Source organism: Sturnus vulgaris, chromosome 3, assembly GCF_052056855.1.
Source record: "Sturnus vulgaris isolate bStuVul1 chromosome 3, bStuVul1.hap1, whole genome shotgun sequence".
NCBI classification, from domain to species: Eukaryota; Metazoa; Chordata; class Aves; order Passeriformes; family Sturnidae; genus Sturnus; species Sturnus vulgaris.
The window spans coordinates 70,232,210-70,245,341 of record NC_142245.1 but is presented as its reverse complement, the minus strand read 5'-3'; the positions used below and the strand labels follow the sequence as shown (position 1 = coordinate 70,245,341).

At 37.2% G+C, this 13,132-nt stretch overlaps 1 protein-coding gene across 4 annotated transcripts in view; it reads right to left on the bottom strand.

The window, feature by feature from the left end:
* The window catches only part of WASF1 (WASP family member 1), an 86,908-nt gene that overhangs the window by 3,233 nt on the left and 70,543 nt on the right, over nt 1–13,132 (bottom strand). For 2 of the 4 annotated variants that reach the window (XM_014879293.2, XM_088161912.1), the window contains exons 4-7: nt 5,099–5,252; nt 4,291–4,408; nt 3,307–3,479; nt 1,114–1,293 (exon numbers count right to left, since the gene is read on the bottom strand). In XM_014879293.2, the coding sequence (XP_014734779.2) occupies nt 1,114–1,293; nt 3,307–3,479; nt 4,291–4,408; nt 5,099–5,252 (625 nt within the window). The remainder of the gene's footprint in view (nt 1–1,113; nt 1,294–3,306; nt 3,480–4,290; nt 4,409–5,098; nt 5,253–13,132) is intronic. The other 2 variants (XM_088161914.1, XM_088161913.1) reach the window with 1 other exon arrangement.

Genomic DNA, 13,132 nt, shown 5'->3' with positions numbered 1-13,132 from the left:
ATTCAGCTATTAACCAAATTTATGTTCTTACACAAAATACCTGCATCTTTATCAAAGGTTTCCTATACTAATACAATTCTTCCCTGCTGTCCCTAAGGAAATCCAAATTCTTTTTCTCAAGTCAGGCAACTAGAGATTAACTGTTTTGATTCACAGAACTTTAAAAACAAAGAAAACAATTAGGACAAGTTAATTTGAAATATATATTTAAGGTGTGATGACAAAATGAGTGAGATTAATATCAAAGGTCATCACTACTACGTACAGAGAGGTACAGTTATATGCTAGATACTCATTACAGGACAATGAATAGGTGAACTGAAAAAAAAGAGAAAACAGTAAACTTATTTTCCTGAAAGACCACTAGAGAATTTCTTTAAACTGCTCTGGTAACTTAATCTGAAGAGTCATGCATATATGTGTATGATCTCCTAAGCAGTAAAAATCACTCCTTTCAAGAGACTAACGTCTTGCTGATGTAATAACCCCATCTGAATTAACTGTCCTCTATTCTAAGTCGTATGTACCTTACCATAAAATATGACTTTTGTCATTAAAAAAATGGGAGACTGACAAAGAAGTTTTCACCTCTAGAAAATATTCTATGTATGTATTCACTTCTGAAAAGGTACAAAGAAATAGAAAATAAAAACACTTTGGGAGAGGGAAGCACTTGCAATTTAGCAAATGTGACAAATACATAGTTTTGACAGCTGACTGTCTTACTGTAATATATTCTTCTTTTCGTGTAGGCTGAAACACAGCTCAGTTGCACAAATTTCCAGAGCTCCAAAGCTCCATCCTGAGATGCTAACATCTTTCACAGAAACATTTTCCATACAGTTATTTGTCTTGCCACGTAACTCAGAAGGCAGCACGGTCACAGTAAGAACGGCAAGTGAGACCTGTCTCCACCAGAGCACTCTATGGGATTTAGATGCCAGCCTTCCCATCCAGCTCCTGGTGGCCCTGTTCCCGCAGCCGTGCTGGGGCTGTGCGCTGCCACAGCCCCTGGGATTTCTGGGCAGCACAGAAATCATGCTGACAGCTGTTAGTGGGGTGGCAGAAGACTAAAGGGGCCGCAGTGGGTCTGCAGGTTTTCCTGGCGGGTACCTGACGCAGGGAGGCACCGGCTTCACTTCGGCGGTTCCGTGCATGGGCGGCGGCGGCGGCGGCTCGTGGGGCCGGACCAGCACACGCTCCTCGGCTCTGCTCAGCAGCTCGGACATCTGGCTGTAGGGCAGCGCAGAAAGGGAGTACGATCCATCAATGTGCTCCACGTACGCTTGGGATCTGTAGAAAAACAGGGAGAAATGATCCAACTCCACCTTCAGTAGGAGTGAGTATTAGAGCCCTCAGTTACTGTTCCATATTTCAGTCTGACTTCTGAATGCAAGCGTCTTCTCTCCACTATTGCTGCATATTATACAGTGTGGCTTTTCAATAATTTATCCCACTTTCCCTGTTATTACTTCTAGCAGCTCAAGGGTTTGATTTTGACAGGTATCTCAGATAGTTTCTACAGTACGTGTGTGACCTTAGTGTTTATTAGTCACATTATTTTGAGTTAAATAAACACAGCGATATGATCAGAACTACTCTTCTTTTATAACATTCATGAAACATCCATCGATGTTAGAATGGTAGAATTTACAACTGAATAATTTATCTGAACTTCTGTCAGAGGATCTTTATTCCAATAGATAGAGGACTCTCTGCTTTAATAGACATAGGACTCAATCAATATCTATTATTGAGTAGTTGCAGTAAATAAAAGTGATTCAATTTGTTAATGACAACTTTAGACACAACTCAAGGACCTGATCAGTTAGTAAATTTTAATTAACTATTCAATTACATATTTTTATTTTAAAAACTCTCTATAAAGTTCAGAGCAAAAGTGTTTGTAGAACACTTTCCTACAAGTAGAGCAACGTTCTACATTTCCACATACTGCCACCACTGTAGTATCTAAGCCTATTAAATTCTTCAGGGGTGAAAATCTTCCTCATTTATTCCAAAGCATGGTGCTGTTCTGCATCTGAACAACATGTTCTCCACTTGCAGTGCTCCCAAGCACTTCAGCATTATTAATAATAGCATTACTAGTACTGAGATAATCAAGGTTTAGGCCAGGGTCCTGAATATAAAACAAGCATGTCTGAAGTGGAACCCAACATACAACACAACAAAAGGACGGCAGGAAAGCAGATGCTTCTGCCAGTGACTTGACACAGCAGTTTACAGAGATACTATAAAGCTGTTCCTAGAAAAATGCTAATCACCAAAACTTAACTTGTACCCCACTGAGTGAAACGCACTGAGAGCATTTTCACATTCTGAATTGAGCTAAGTTTTCTACAAGCAGGTTTTTCTACTTTTCAGGCAGCAAACATTCTCTTGTAGAGGTGTCACAATTACTCACCATCACTACTGAGCTTGTTTGAAGGCCTTACAAAACTAAACAAAATACTCTCTTATGGTGTGCTTTTGACCACAGATAGGGGAAAAAATTAACCAGTTTTTAGGAGGACAATGAATACTTTTTAATTAAAAAAAAACAACCAAAAAACCAAAACAACAACAAAATAAAACACCCAAAACCCTCAAACCAAAAATATATCCCCAAATGTCCTAACATACTTGTCAGCCCTCTTTGCTATCAGATGTTTCTTGGCTGGTAAAACGGACTTGATTTTGCACCAAGACTAGAAGCATAAGCACAGCAGGTGTTTACCATGTGAAATGCTACTTTTAGCCACCAGCAAATAAGTACTGTGAAATGAGAATTCAACAGGTTGGATTTTGTAATAGGTTATAACCAGAAATGTCAATCAAATAATGGATTTGTTCAAGAGTAAAGAGAAGCTCAGCATTCTCATTTGAGTTCCAAGTGGACGTTTGTTCACATCACACACACACGATATATTCTTGGCAGTGTCTGCTTAAGAAAAATCAAGAGGCTGGAATAATGGGGATTTTGTAGGTCAGGACTGGAATGTAGTGACACACCTGGGTGCAAGCTTCCAGCAGTGGCATCTACACCTCCATCAAGCTGCAGAGGACAACACATCCTCAATGATACAATGAGGATGCATGCTACCCTTAAAAATAACAACCTAGTAACTTACTCCTTTAAGGACATACTAGGAATTGTAAAATGGAGTTTTGATTAAGCTAAATCAGCGATTTCCAGTGCCTTTCAAGGGGGGCAGTAGCATCTCATCATTGACCATCTCTCATGTGTGTTCACTACACAGTACAAATACACTTCATAAAGGATAGAAAAAAAAAGCAAAAAGGAACCTTGATTCAAAATGTGAAGCTGGGCCATTAGCAACTTCAATGTGCTTATGTAAGAGGTTAGCATCATCTTCTGCGAGCTCTGGACCTTGGGCTAACTTCTGCCACTCTCTCCGTCTGTCATGAGGTGCCCTTGGCACTTTCTCTGGTTCATGAGGGCGATCTAGATTTTTCTGCTGTAGGAGAGTTGTGCAAACAAAACTGACAACTGAGACAGTGTTTTTTAATTACTTGCATATAAACATCAGCCACAAAATTATGAAAAACCATCCCATTTCAAATGCAAGAAAAATTCGCTTTCAGGCTAAACATAATCTGTAGAACAGAAAGACTTGTAAGAGCCAGAAATGTGAGTCTAGTGGATAAATAACTGAATAATATAGAGAAAAATACCTGTTTAAGTAGCTTTTTATTCTAAGTCTGAAATCAAATTATGAATCTGACACTCATATTTACTTTCTCTACTACGTATGAAACATTCAGAATAATGGTCAAACAAAAAAGTAGCATTACCTTTTGAAAAAGTGCTTGTTTAATTTTAAGGAAATATAAGCAAAGTGTTTTATTCCTACTAATTTATTTCTAGTTTAAACATATCTATTAGAATGTCATTCCAGCTTTTTCACTTGTAAGATTGTAAAAATTTTGTCTCACAAGTAAGTGTTTAAGTGAAATTCTTTATGTGAAAATCTTTATTCCTGCTCTATTCCTCCTTTCTAAGCGATTGCTAGAATACTTAAAAATTTTGGCAAAAGTTGGTTACATTAAGACAGCATGAAAGCTTAAGGTCCCTCTATTATTTTACTACTACTACTACTATTATTATTATTATTTAATTGTTAAAGTTGATGGAACTGAATGAATACAAGTAGCTTTAGTTGAATAAAGATGACTGGCAAGTCTGGATTGCTATTAAAGTAGCATACCTGCAAGCAAACCCTTTCTAGGAAAAAACAAAGAGAAGCCATATAAAGTTAACGTATGTACCTTCTGCTTCCTCTTTTCTTTTCTTTTGTCCTCGGTGTCCTGCAACATTTTTTCCTTCCACAGATCAAAGAAATATGAAGGATTGGTATAGAACTTCAAACCCTCTTTTCCATCATCCCTGAAATACAGTGACACAAACAGGGCATACTATTTATTTGCCAAGACATGAATCCAAACATTAAGACAAAGCAAGGGCATATTAAGGAATATATAGTATCTCAGACCCTGAAATGTTTCACTGAGGAACACAAAAGAGATGATCATTGACCTCCTGCACTATCACTTTTTACTATCTTTCCTGGCATTCAAGGTCCTAATTTTAGAAAGACAACTTTAACACAAGCTCCAGACAAAAAAAATGTCATAAATCAGAGAACTCCCACTCCAGTAACTCAAATCTTGCTGTTAAAATATTGAGCACAGTTGTGTGGCTGCTCATCTTCAGCTGTTGATTCAAACTGAATCTCTGGGACAGCAAACAACATTCATTTCCATTGAAGATTCCTTCTTTCTACCCACTTACATGTTTAATTTCTTCACTTCACATCCGAGTACATTATATGGTTTAACAAATACAGAAAATAAAAATTACTTTCCTACCATGTTACACTGAGTTAAGATTTGAGTAAAATGGAGCAAAATTTTAATGCTTATAATGTCTGCTTTCAATCCTCAAGCAGCTTCACAATTTTCTAGTCTGGATCCTTAAATATTCAAGTGCTACTGAATGTGAGCAAGGTGCCTGGATATATCCTCTCTATTACATAAAATAAGCTAGAAATTGTTTAAAATTAATTTTTTTACTGACCTGTAAGGGGTGAGGATGTTAAGTGGAGGAGGCTGTTCACAAATGTCGTAAGTTTCTTGCAAAGGAATTGGCAGAGTTTTGCGGTCAAACAGCTGCTGGTCTTGAATTGTGGAACTCCGGAAAGCTTTTCTCATTGTAATGTCCTGCAGTGACACTGAAAGGAGATATTGCCATTTGAAAAAATCCCACCAGATAAATTTTGTTTGGGTCAATCTGGAATTGCCTAATGTTGGTTAAAATATAAAGCACTACTGCTTGCATCTTGGCCATTTTACAGCAAATACAGATTCATCTAGCACTATCGCCATGGCAAGACATTGTCAGCCTATGTGAAAAACATGGCTGTAATATTATAGCACATTATCCTCTATTTAGCTTCACAGGAAATTTTTCTCACCTAGGTATCAGAATTCTGTATCTCCTAAATAGTTCATCAAATTGTGTACTGTAGCTGTAAATAACATTCGGTAGTTCAGAAGTACCTAATAACATCTACCAACTCCATTTCACAATCCTTTTGCTACTAAAAACTGCTCTCTATCTTCCAGTATAGATTTTACCTTAATGGCATCAGCAAGCCAAACTTTGCATTCCTTGCATGTAGGCAGCAGTTCCACTGAGGGCCCGCTGAGATGCCAAACCAGCAAATTACTTACGCTTATGCTACTGAGATCAATGGGCTTTAATAGGAGGTGATTCTATGTTCTAACACATGAAAATAGTCAAATGCTTTTTAATCTGTTTAATCAAGATGAGCCTTCTCTGTCTAATTCAGAGTCACCTTTACTTTTAAGCACGGTCATTAGGAATAATCAATTACCTTTATGTAAGAGCCAAAGGAAAACAATACTATACGAACACAACACATTAAACAGGGATTGCAACTATTTTTACCCACTCCTGGAAAAGCCTACATATCTTTCTCGATTTCAAAAGAGTTTTTTCTATTTCATTAAAATTTAGATAAAGATTAATGGAAAAGTGACCACAACTGATAAGCTTTGCACTTTTAATTCTGGAAACAGTACACCTATTTAGTCTCATATTTCCCTCCCTCCCTGGTCTTCAGTTACTGCACCTGTGAAGTCCAGGTGTGCCTCAAAGCTACCTTTGCAACCAGCAAGACACTTCCATTAGATAAAGCAGCAGACCTTTTCATTAGTTTGGGCTTTTTCCTTAAAATCACAAACAATACTGAAAGCATTTTTCCGACATAGCAGCAAAGAGCATTTTCAGCACATACATTTAATCTATAAATAATTATGTTTGTTTTATAGAAACAGGTTGATAGTAACACCCCTTTATGCAAGATGAGAGGACAACTCTACCCTTGCCCTGCTCTCACTGGGGCCTTTGGCAACATTTTAAAGGAAAACCTGTTTAAGCTGAAGACTGTTTTTCTTTACTCAGGTTCCTGTAACACATACACGTGTACACATACATATGTACATACACTAAGTTGGATTTCTACTGTGTGATCACAAAGGGACAGAAGGCAGGATTTTTTCCAGAAGGCTTGCAGTTCCTGGAATGTTCTATCTTCTTACCTAAGCATATTGGCAACATCCTTTGTGAGGCTAAAGATGGGATTTATTTGATTTTCAGCTTGGCTTTTGAAGTTTATTACACTTGGCAAGGTTGTGTATGCCTGGAGAAGTTTCCTCGTTTTTACCCTTAGGTTCTAATTCATCACAGTGTCTTTTATTCTTTTTAATAGCTTTAATTAGCTGCTCAGAAGCCTTTTTAAGTGTGTGAAAGAAGTATTATAATGTCTGAATGTCAGCTAGGAGTCTCAATTTCTGTAGGTATTTTTGCAGTCATAAATAACCCCATATATTTTGTACCTGTCAAGAAGTACAGGTTGTTATCAGCTGGCAAAAGTTCAATTAGAATAACTGAGGTTTACTCATCTAAAAGTTTAAGTCTTAGATCTTTTTTTACTTCAGCTGCTTTTCCTTTGAGTTGTTTGTTATACAAATAACACCAATATACTTGCTCAGAGTTGCTTGGCAATCCTGCAAAATTTCTAACTGTCTGTCATATATTGGAGACATTTCCAACAAAAGTAAAACTTAGTATACTTCTCTTTGAACCTATGTATATTCTGAAGACAATTAACTTAGTCAATCTAGTCTAATAAATAAATACAGTACTTTGGTTTAATATTAAAATGCTCACAGAGTATATGACATCATATTATTGACACTGTCCCACAAACTCCTTATTAGCATTCTATCTCTTCAGTGAGCAAGCTCAGACAGTCTAATTCATAATTTCCCTTTTCTTGCTTAAAACTCTACATTTTGTACACATATACAGGGGGATAACACACCAGAGGATAATCAATCAATCAATCAATCAATCACCAACAATAAGAGTAATAATTTTCTCTCTAAACCTAAGATACCCTGCAGAGGGCTTCACGGAAAAGATACACTGTAGGAGTTCAAGCCACATTTCCTATGCTGATAACCTGTAACAGGCACTCCCTGACAAGCACACCATTATTCCAAACATTACAGACTACATTAGGACAGCATTACTCAGGAAACGGAAGGATGTGGCACACAAAATACGGAGAATCACGACATGGATATAACTCGCCTACACAGAGGGATCAGGTAAATCCCACGTCGCACACCAGTGTAATCCCGGGCTGTGCATGGTTTGGCTTACAAAGCCACTTGTTCAGCTTGCCAGCTGGCAAAGAGACAAAAGCCCTGCGTGGCTTACAGCCTCAGCAGGGGGAAGACGTGGAAACCTGGCTGGTCCCACAGCCACCCGGCTTGGGCTGACTGACAAACCGGGTCAGACAAACTGCATGTATGAATTCAGGTGTGAGAAAAGACGAGAGGCTGAAGGAGGAGTTAGAAAAGCATTGGACTTGATGATGGTAAATTTATGCTTCCAGTTGTTTAATTCCTTACAGACACCAGAACTTTTTGTATAGACCAGGATCCATAATTCGATATGGATATATTTTTCTGGAAGTTCACCTACTAAACCACTTGTGTTCACTGCAATTAACAAAAAATGAGGCCTTAAATAATTTCCTTAAATGTTAAGATAGTCACAATTAAATTTAAAGATTCATTCAACAATCTCAACAAATGCCTGTTTGCCTTTATTGTGTCTGGTGTTTGGATTGTATGAAAAGACATATTATCTCAGCCAATCAAACCCTCTGCACACAACAATATTTTCCACATAAGCAAAAACTGTCTGTCAGAAAGCTAAACTGTCAACCTTTTGTATTCTTGGTTTTAAAAGAGATGCCAGTCCATTTTTACTTATAATCAGCAACAAAGTTGAGGGGAAAAGGGTATTTAAATTGCACTCTGATGAGATACAATAACTGTGTTTCTTTTGGGGTGAAGTAAAAATTAAATAAAAGCACATCTGTAATGCATATACTAAATAATGTTTTATCTCTTGGCAAGCATCTCATTAAACTGTAATCCTAATTTATAGTAAAAGTCAGGTTTAGAGCACTACCAGTGCACTGACAGAAGGTAGGTAATTTTAACTTTTCATATACATTAAATACTACATTTTACTGTAGCAGAAGTAAAAAGAAGTTACTATATGTATTTTTATTCTTGTACACTCACTCAACTACACAATTTATGATTAGGTTCTAGGCTAAAAAATACCATTCTCCTAAAGACAGTAAATAAATAAATCATATATATTCCTCTTAAAAACTTGCTCTCTTAATACTTTATGCAGAATTTCATCCTGGCAACTTTCAAGACCATAAACTCTTGAATATCACAGCTGTGACTCCCTGCAGAACAAAATGACTAGGGGAAATTCCATACAAATCAAAAGACTCGGTTGCCCACAATTCCCTTTCTCTGTTCAAAATCTTACCCAGCAATTTGAAAAATGCAAAGAGGAAAGAATAACACTCTTGAACAAGTAACTTAGTTGTAAATTTCCCATTAAAGGTAATTAATTGATAGGGAGTGGTGCTGTTGAAAATTCTCTTAAGGTAAAGATTTGTGTGATTCAGTTCCTAAAGACACTGCAATCTCAAAGTCTGATTTCTACCTGATTTATTTTATATTTTTAATGATTATTCATTTAAATAGTGACCAGAATGCACACATATTCGTTTTCTCTGCCATCAGAATACTCTGACTGTGGGTTTGATAGTCGCTAAGGAGAGTGATTACTTCTGTAGATCAGATATGACTCTTGGGCTTGTCCCCTACACAAGAAACAGAAATTTTCTGAAATACTGTTCTAAAAAATTCCAAAACAGCTCAGGAACTCTTTGGATAGAGAACCTATGTCACTTAACTACTACAGGTAAACAAAAGGAAGACGTAAATGTTAGAGGAATCATTTTAGGAGGACTCAGAAGCTGCTTCAAATGCAGCAGGTAGAACAAGCAAGCCCCATTCAGATGTGAATTACCCACGGGCATCAAGCACTGAATCTGCTGGTGAGTCTCAACGAAACCACCACATTGTTCAGCAAATGGTATTTTGTCCACATCCCTCTTTTTATACACAAAATATGCAGTATCATGGTCTTACCATGGAACTATTAAGCCTTGGACATACTAATTTAAAACTGATTTACTTACTACATAACCCACAAATTTAATCCAGGGCCTAAGAAAATTGGAGAAGGAACATGGAGAGCAGTTGAAGCCCAGCCCACCTGCTCAGAATCTTGAGAGGGAGACACACCCAAATCCAGCTTTCTTTAAGTAGAGATGTGCAAGGAAAAGTGACCTGCTATATAATTTAATAGTCTTTATTTGCCTTTGAGGGTAAAATTTCAAATGAATGAGCTGACAATAGTGTTACTCTCCACTTAATATAGTACATGTGGAGATCATGACTCAATTTTCATGTGCTTCCTGTTCTTAATTTTGATTACATTTATACTCTTTTATACTTAGCAAAATCTTCTTCAGAAGCTAAAGAAAGTGAGCTGCCCATTAAACTGGGATTTACTACCCTTTCCTTCTAAGTCTCATAGTGGGCTGAGTATCCAGACTTTAAAGGTGACCAAGTCTCCCATTTCCAGCAGTAAAGAGACCACAGTTATCTGTCAAGTTTTTTAGCTTTCTCCCCACCAAATGCCACTTTTTTTTGTGCATAGCAAAACATCAAATCTGTTTTTGGCATTAGTCCAGCCACATTTCTGAACCAGTGTTGTTGTAATGACAGGACAATATTTATAGAACGTTTAGAAAAACAACAAACACGTGTATTCAGAGGCAGAAGCCTACTGACACACAATTCACAACACTATTTGATTCCTTTCCTGAAGCGTGCCAGGCTGCTCACCCACAGCACTTCTGCCATTAAGTTTATTTAAGTTGCTTGTCACAGTTGTAACAACTATGTTACAGAAATCAAGAATTTGAGATTAAAATACTCTCTGGTTTGAAGTTTAAATAGAATTAGGCGGCTTACATTGAAAGAACCACTAAATTAATACCAAAACAGTCTGATAAACTCTGAGTTTATGAATTTTCCTTCTGCCCTGATATTATTAATTTCTGAGTGACACAAAAATATTTTCCAGTATCTCATGACATTATACATCAGAGCTGTACCGTGTATCAGCATTTCAAAAAAGAACCACATAAATGTTAAAATTAATATTCTTTTCAAACTGTCAAATTTCTAGCTATGACATTATTCACTTTTAGCAGTACTTCACACTTAAAAGACACAATTAAATTTTAAAAAATTGATAAATTAAGAAAAATATTATTTTACTTATACAATTTGCATATATATGGACAGAGTTAGTAATGTTACTTATAAAGTAAACACTGAAATGAAAAATGGTTGCAAAGAAACTACACTCAGGATTTATTTTCTCACCTATGAGGACACCTTGTATTGCAGAACTAGTGAAGCTGCTGACCTTAGTTCAGCTTTATAGCAAGAATGTGTTTTCTCAGTCCTAAAAGGACCCCAAATATTACTCTTGGATACATATGGGCTTGTTTCCCATACAATTGAAATAAAGTTGAGTTTAACGGAAAGCAGAGGATTTCTTTTTGTCTGCATACAAGTTTGGTATCTTCTGAGGTGAAAAGCCCACATGTGTATGAAAAGAACAAAGTATTTTTAAAAAATCTATTAAAATATGAAATTAATAATACTGAGAAATCAAGAATTTGAAAACAGTGTAATAATTCAAACCAAACCAAGTTCATAGCAACTCTTCTATGACAGAAAAATTGTGCACGAGGAGTTAGGCTCCTAAAGATACAGTCTTAACCTTGGCTTTATTCTTTCACAGAGACACTGTAATAATTCAAAAGAGAAAACACAGAGACTGTTCAAACAAATTCAGAGCTTTTTTCACTCTGACTCTACTAGAAACATCTTGTCAAGTATCTGCATCTCGTTTAGTGAATCTGACTTGGGCTGGTTTTGTTCATGCCACTTAGCTTTAAATGAATCTTAATTTCTTTCTCTTGTGTAATAGCATGGTTCCAAAGGAACCCATTAAATCTTCTATTACTGCCTCCTGGCAAAGAGCAGATGAGACTCATTTCACAAGTATATCCCATTTTACTCATGCTGTTAGCTGAGTAGAAGCACTAAAAGTTGCTTAATTCTTGCATATAGAGTTAGAAAAGGTAAATTCGAATATTCCTCCTCTTCCCTTCCCTTCATGCATTAACATTCTTCAGCTATTCTAGTCCACTAGGACTAAACATAAACTATGTGTGATGGATTTCTGAAGTCAAGCCTAAAACAGTATACTGAAGGAAAATTTCCCTGATCTCTAACTTTTAAGGAAATACAGTATCAAATGCCTCCTCACCTCCTTTGTCCTCATCTGGTGACTCATTCCAGGCAGATGCTTTTGTATAAGGAGCACTGGGTACAGCTCAGGGACTGGGTATTCTTAAGCTAATAAAAACAGTCATCTAACAGCTCCTGACACTGAGGGCTGCATGTGCTCCTCTGAAGTCACTACTACTCTATGGTGTGAGACAAATCCATGAGATCACGTTCAAGTCACCCTGAGCCATGCTGGACTTCATTGTGTAAAACTATTCCCAGCCCTGCTTCCTTAACTGCAGTGTCTGTCCCTTTATTCAGCTATACACTTTAGCAAACACTACAGCATGCACAGTTCTGTGAAAATGTATTGGTATGGTGCATTGGGGACTACAGACTATTTAAAACTACTTCTAGCAATTCTCTAATATCAAATAGTTACAGATTTTTGGTCCTGAAACTAGAGACAAACTTGCCAAAGGCCTTTTACACAGGGTAGTACAATTTTCCATCTTGCTATTGTGTAACATCCCTGGATGCTTTAACTTGATGGCTTAATATGGTCTCTCCATTCTATGGAAATATGAATAATCAACATGTAAGATATGTTCATTAGATATATATCAACCTCCCCCTGTGATTTAAACCAAAACTAGGCTGTCAAGAGCAAATGCAGAAATGCCATTAACACTCTGGAGTGCTACAGTTTTTACAAGATTACAACTGCTGACAATTTATTACCATACATGGTATGGATTTTTTATCATTATCCTATCACGGCAAAAATGCCCTGGTTTGGGCAGGAGGAGACTTCATTTTTTCTTAGTATCTGGTATAGTGCTGTGTTTGGGATTCAGGACGAGAATAATGCTGATAACACACTGATGTTTTAGCTGTTGCTGAGCAGTGGTCAAAGACTCTTCAGCTTCTAATTCCACCCTACCAGAGAGCAGGATGGGGGGAAAAGGAGCTGGGAAGAGACCCAGCCATGATAACTGACCCAACCTGGCTATAGAGACCTTCCACACCAAATGGTCTCATGTTCAGCCTATAAACCCAGGGGGAAAGGTGTCTGGGGGCTGGGCTGCTGCTCAGGAACTGGCTGAGCATCAGTCAGCAGTTGGTGAGCAATTGCATTGTGTGTCACTTGTTCTGTATATTCTAATATTTTTATTGATGTTTTCCCTTCCTTTTCTGCCCTATTAAAATGTCTTTATCTCAACCCACAAAATTTATTTCACCCCCCCTCGATTATTTCCCTCCTCCC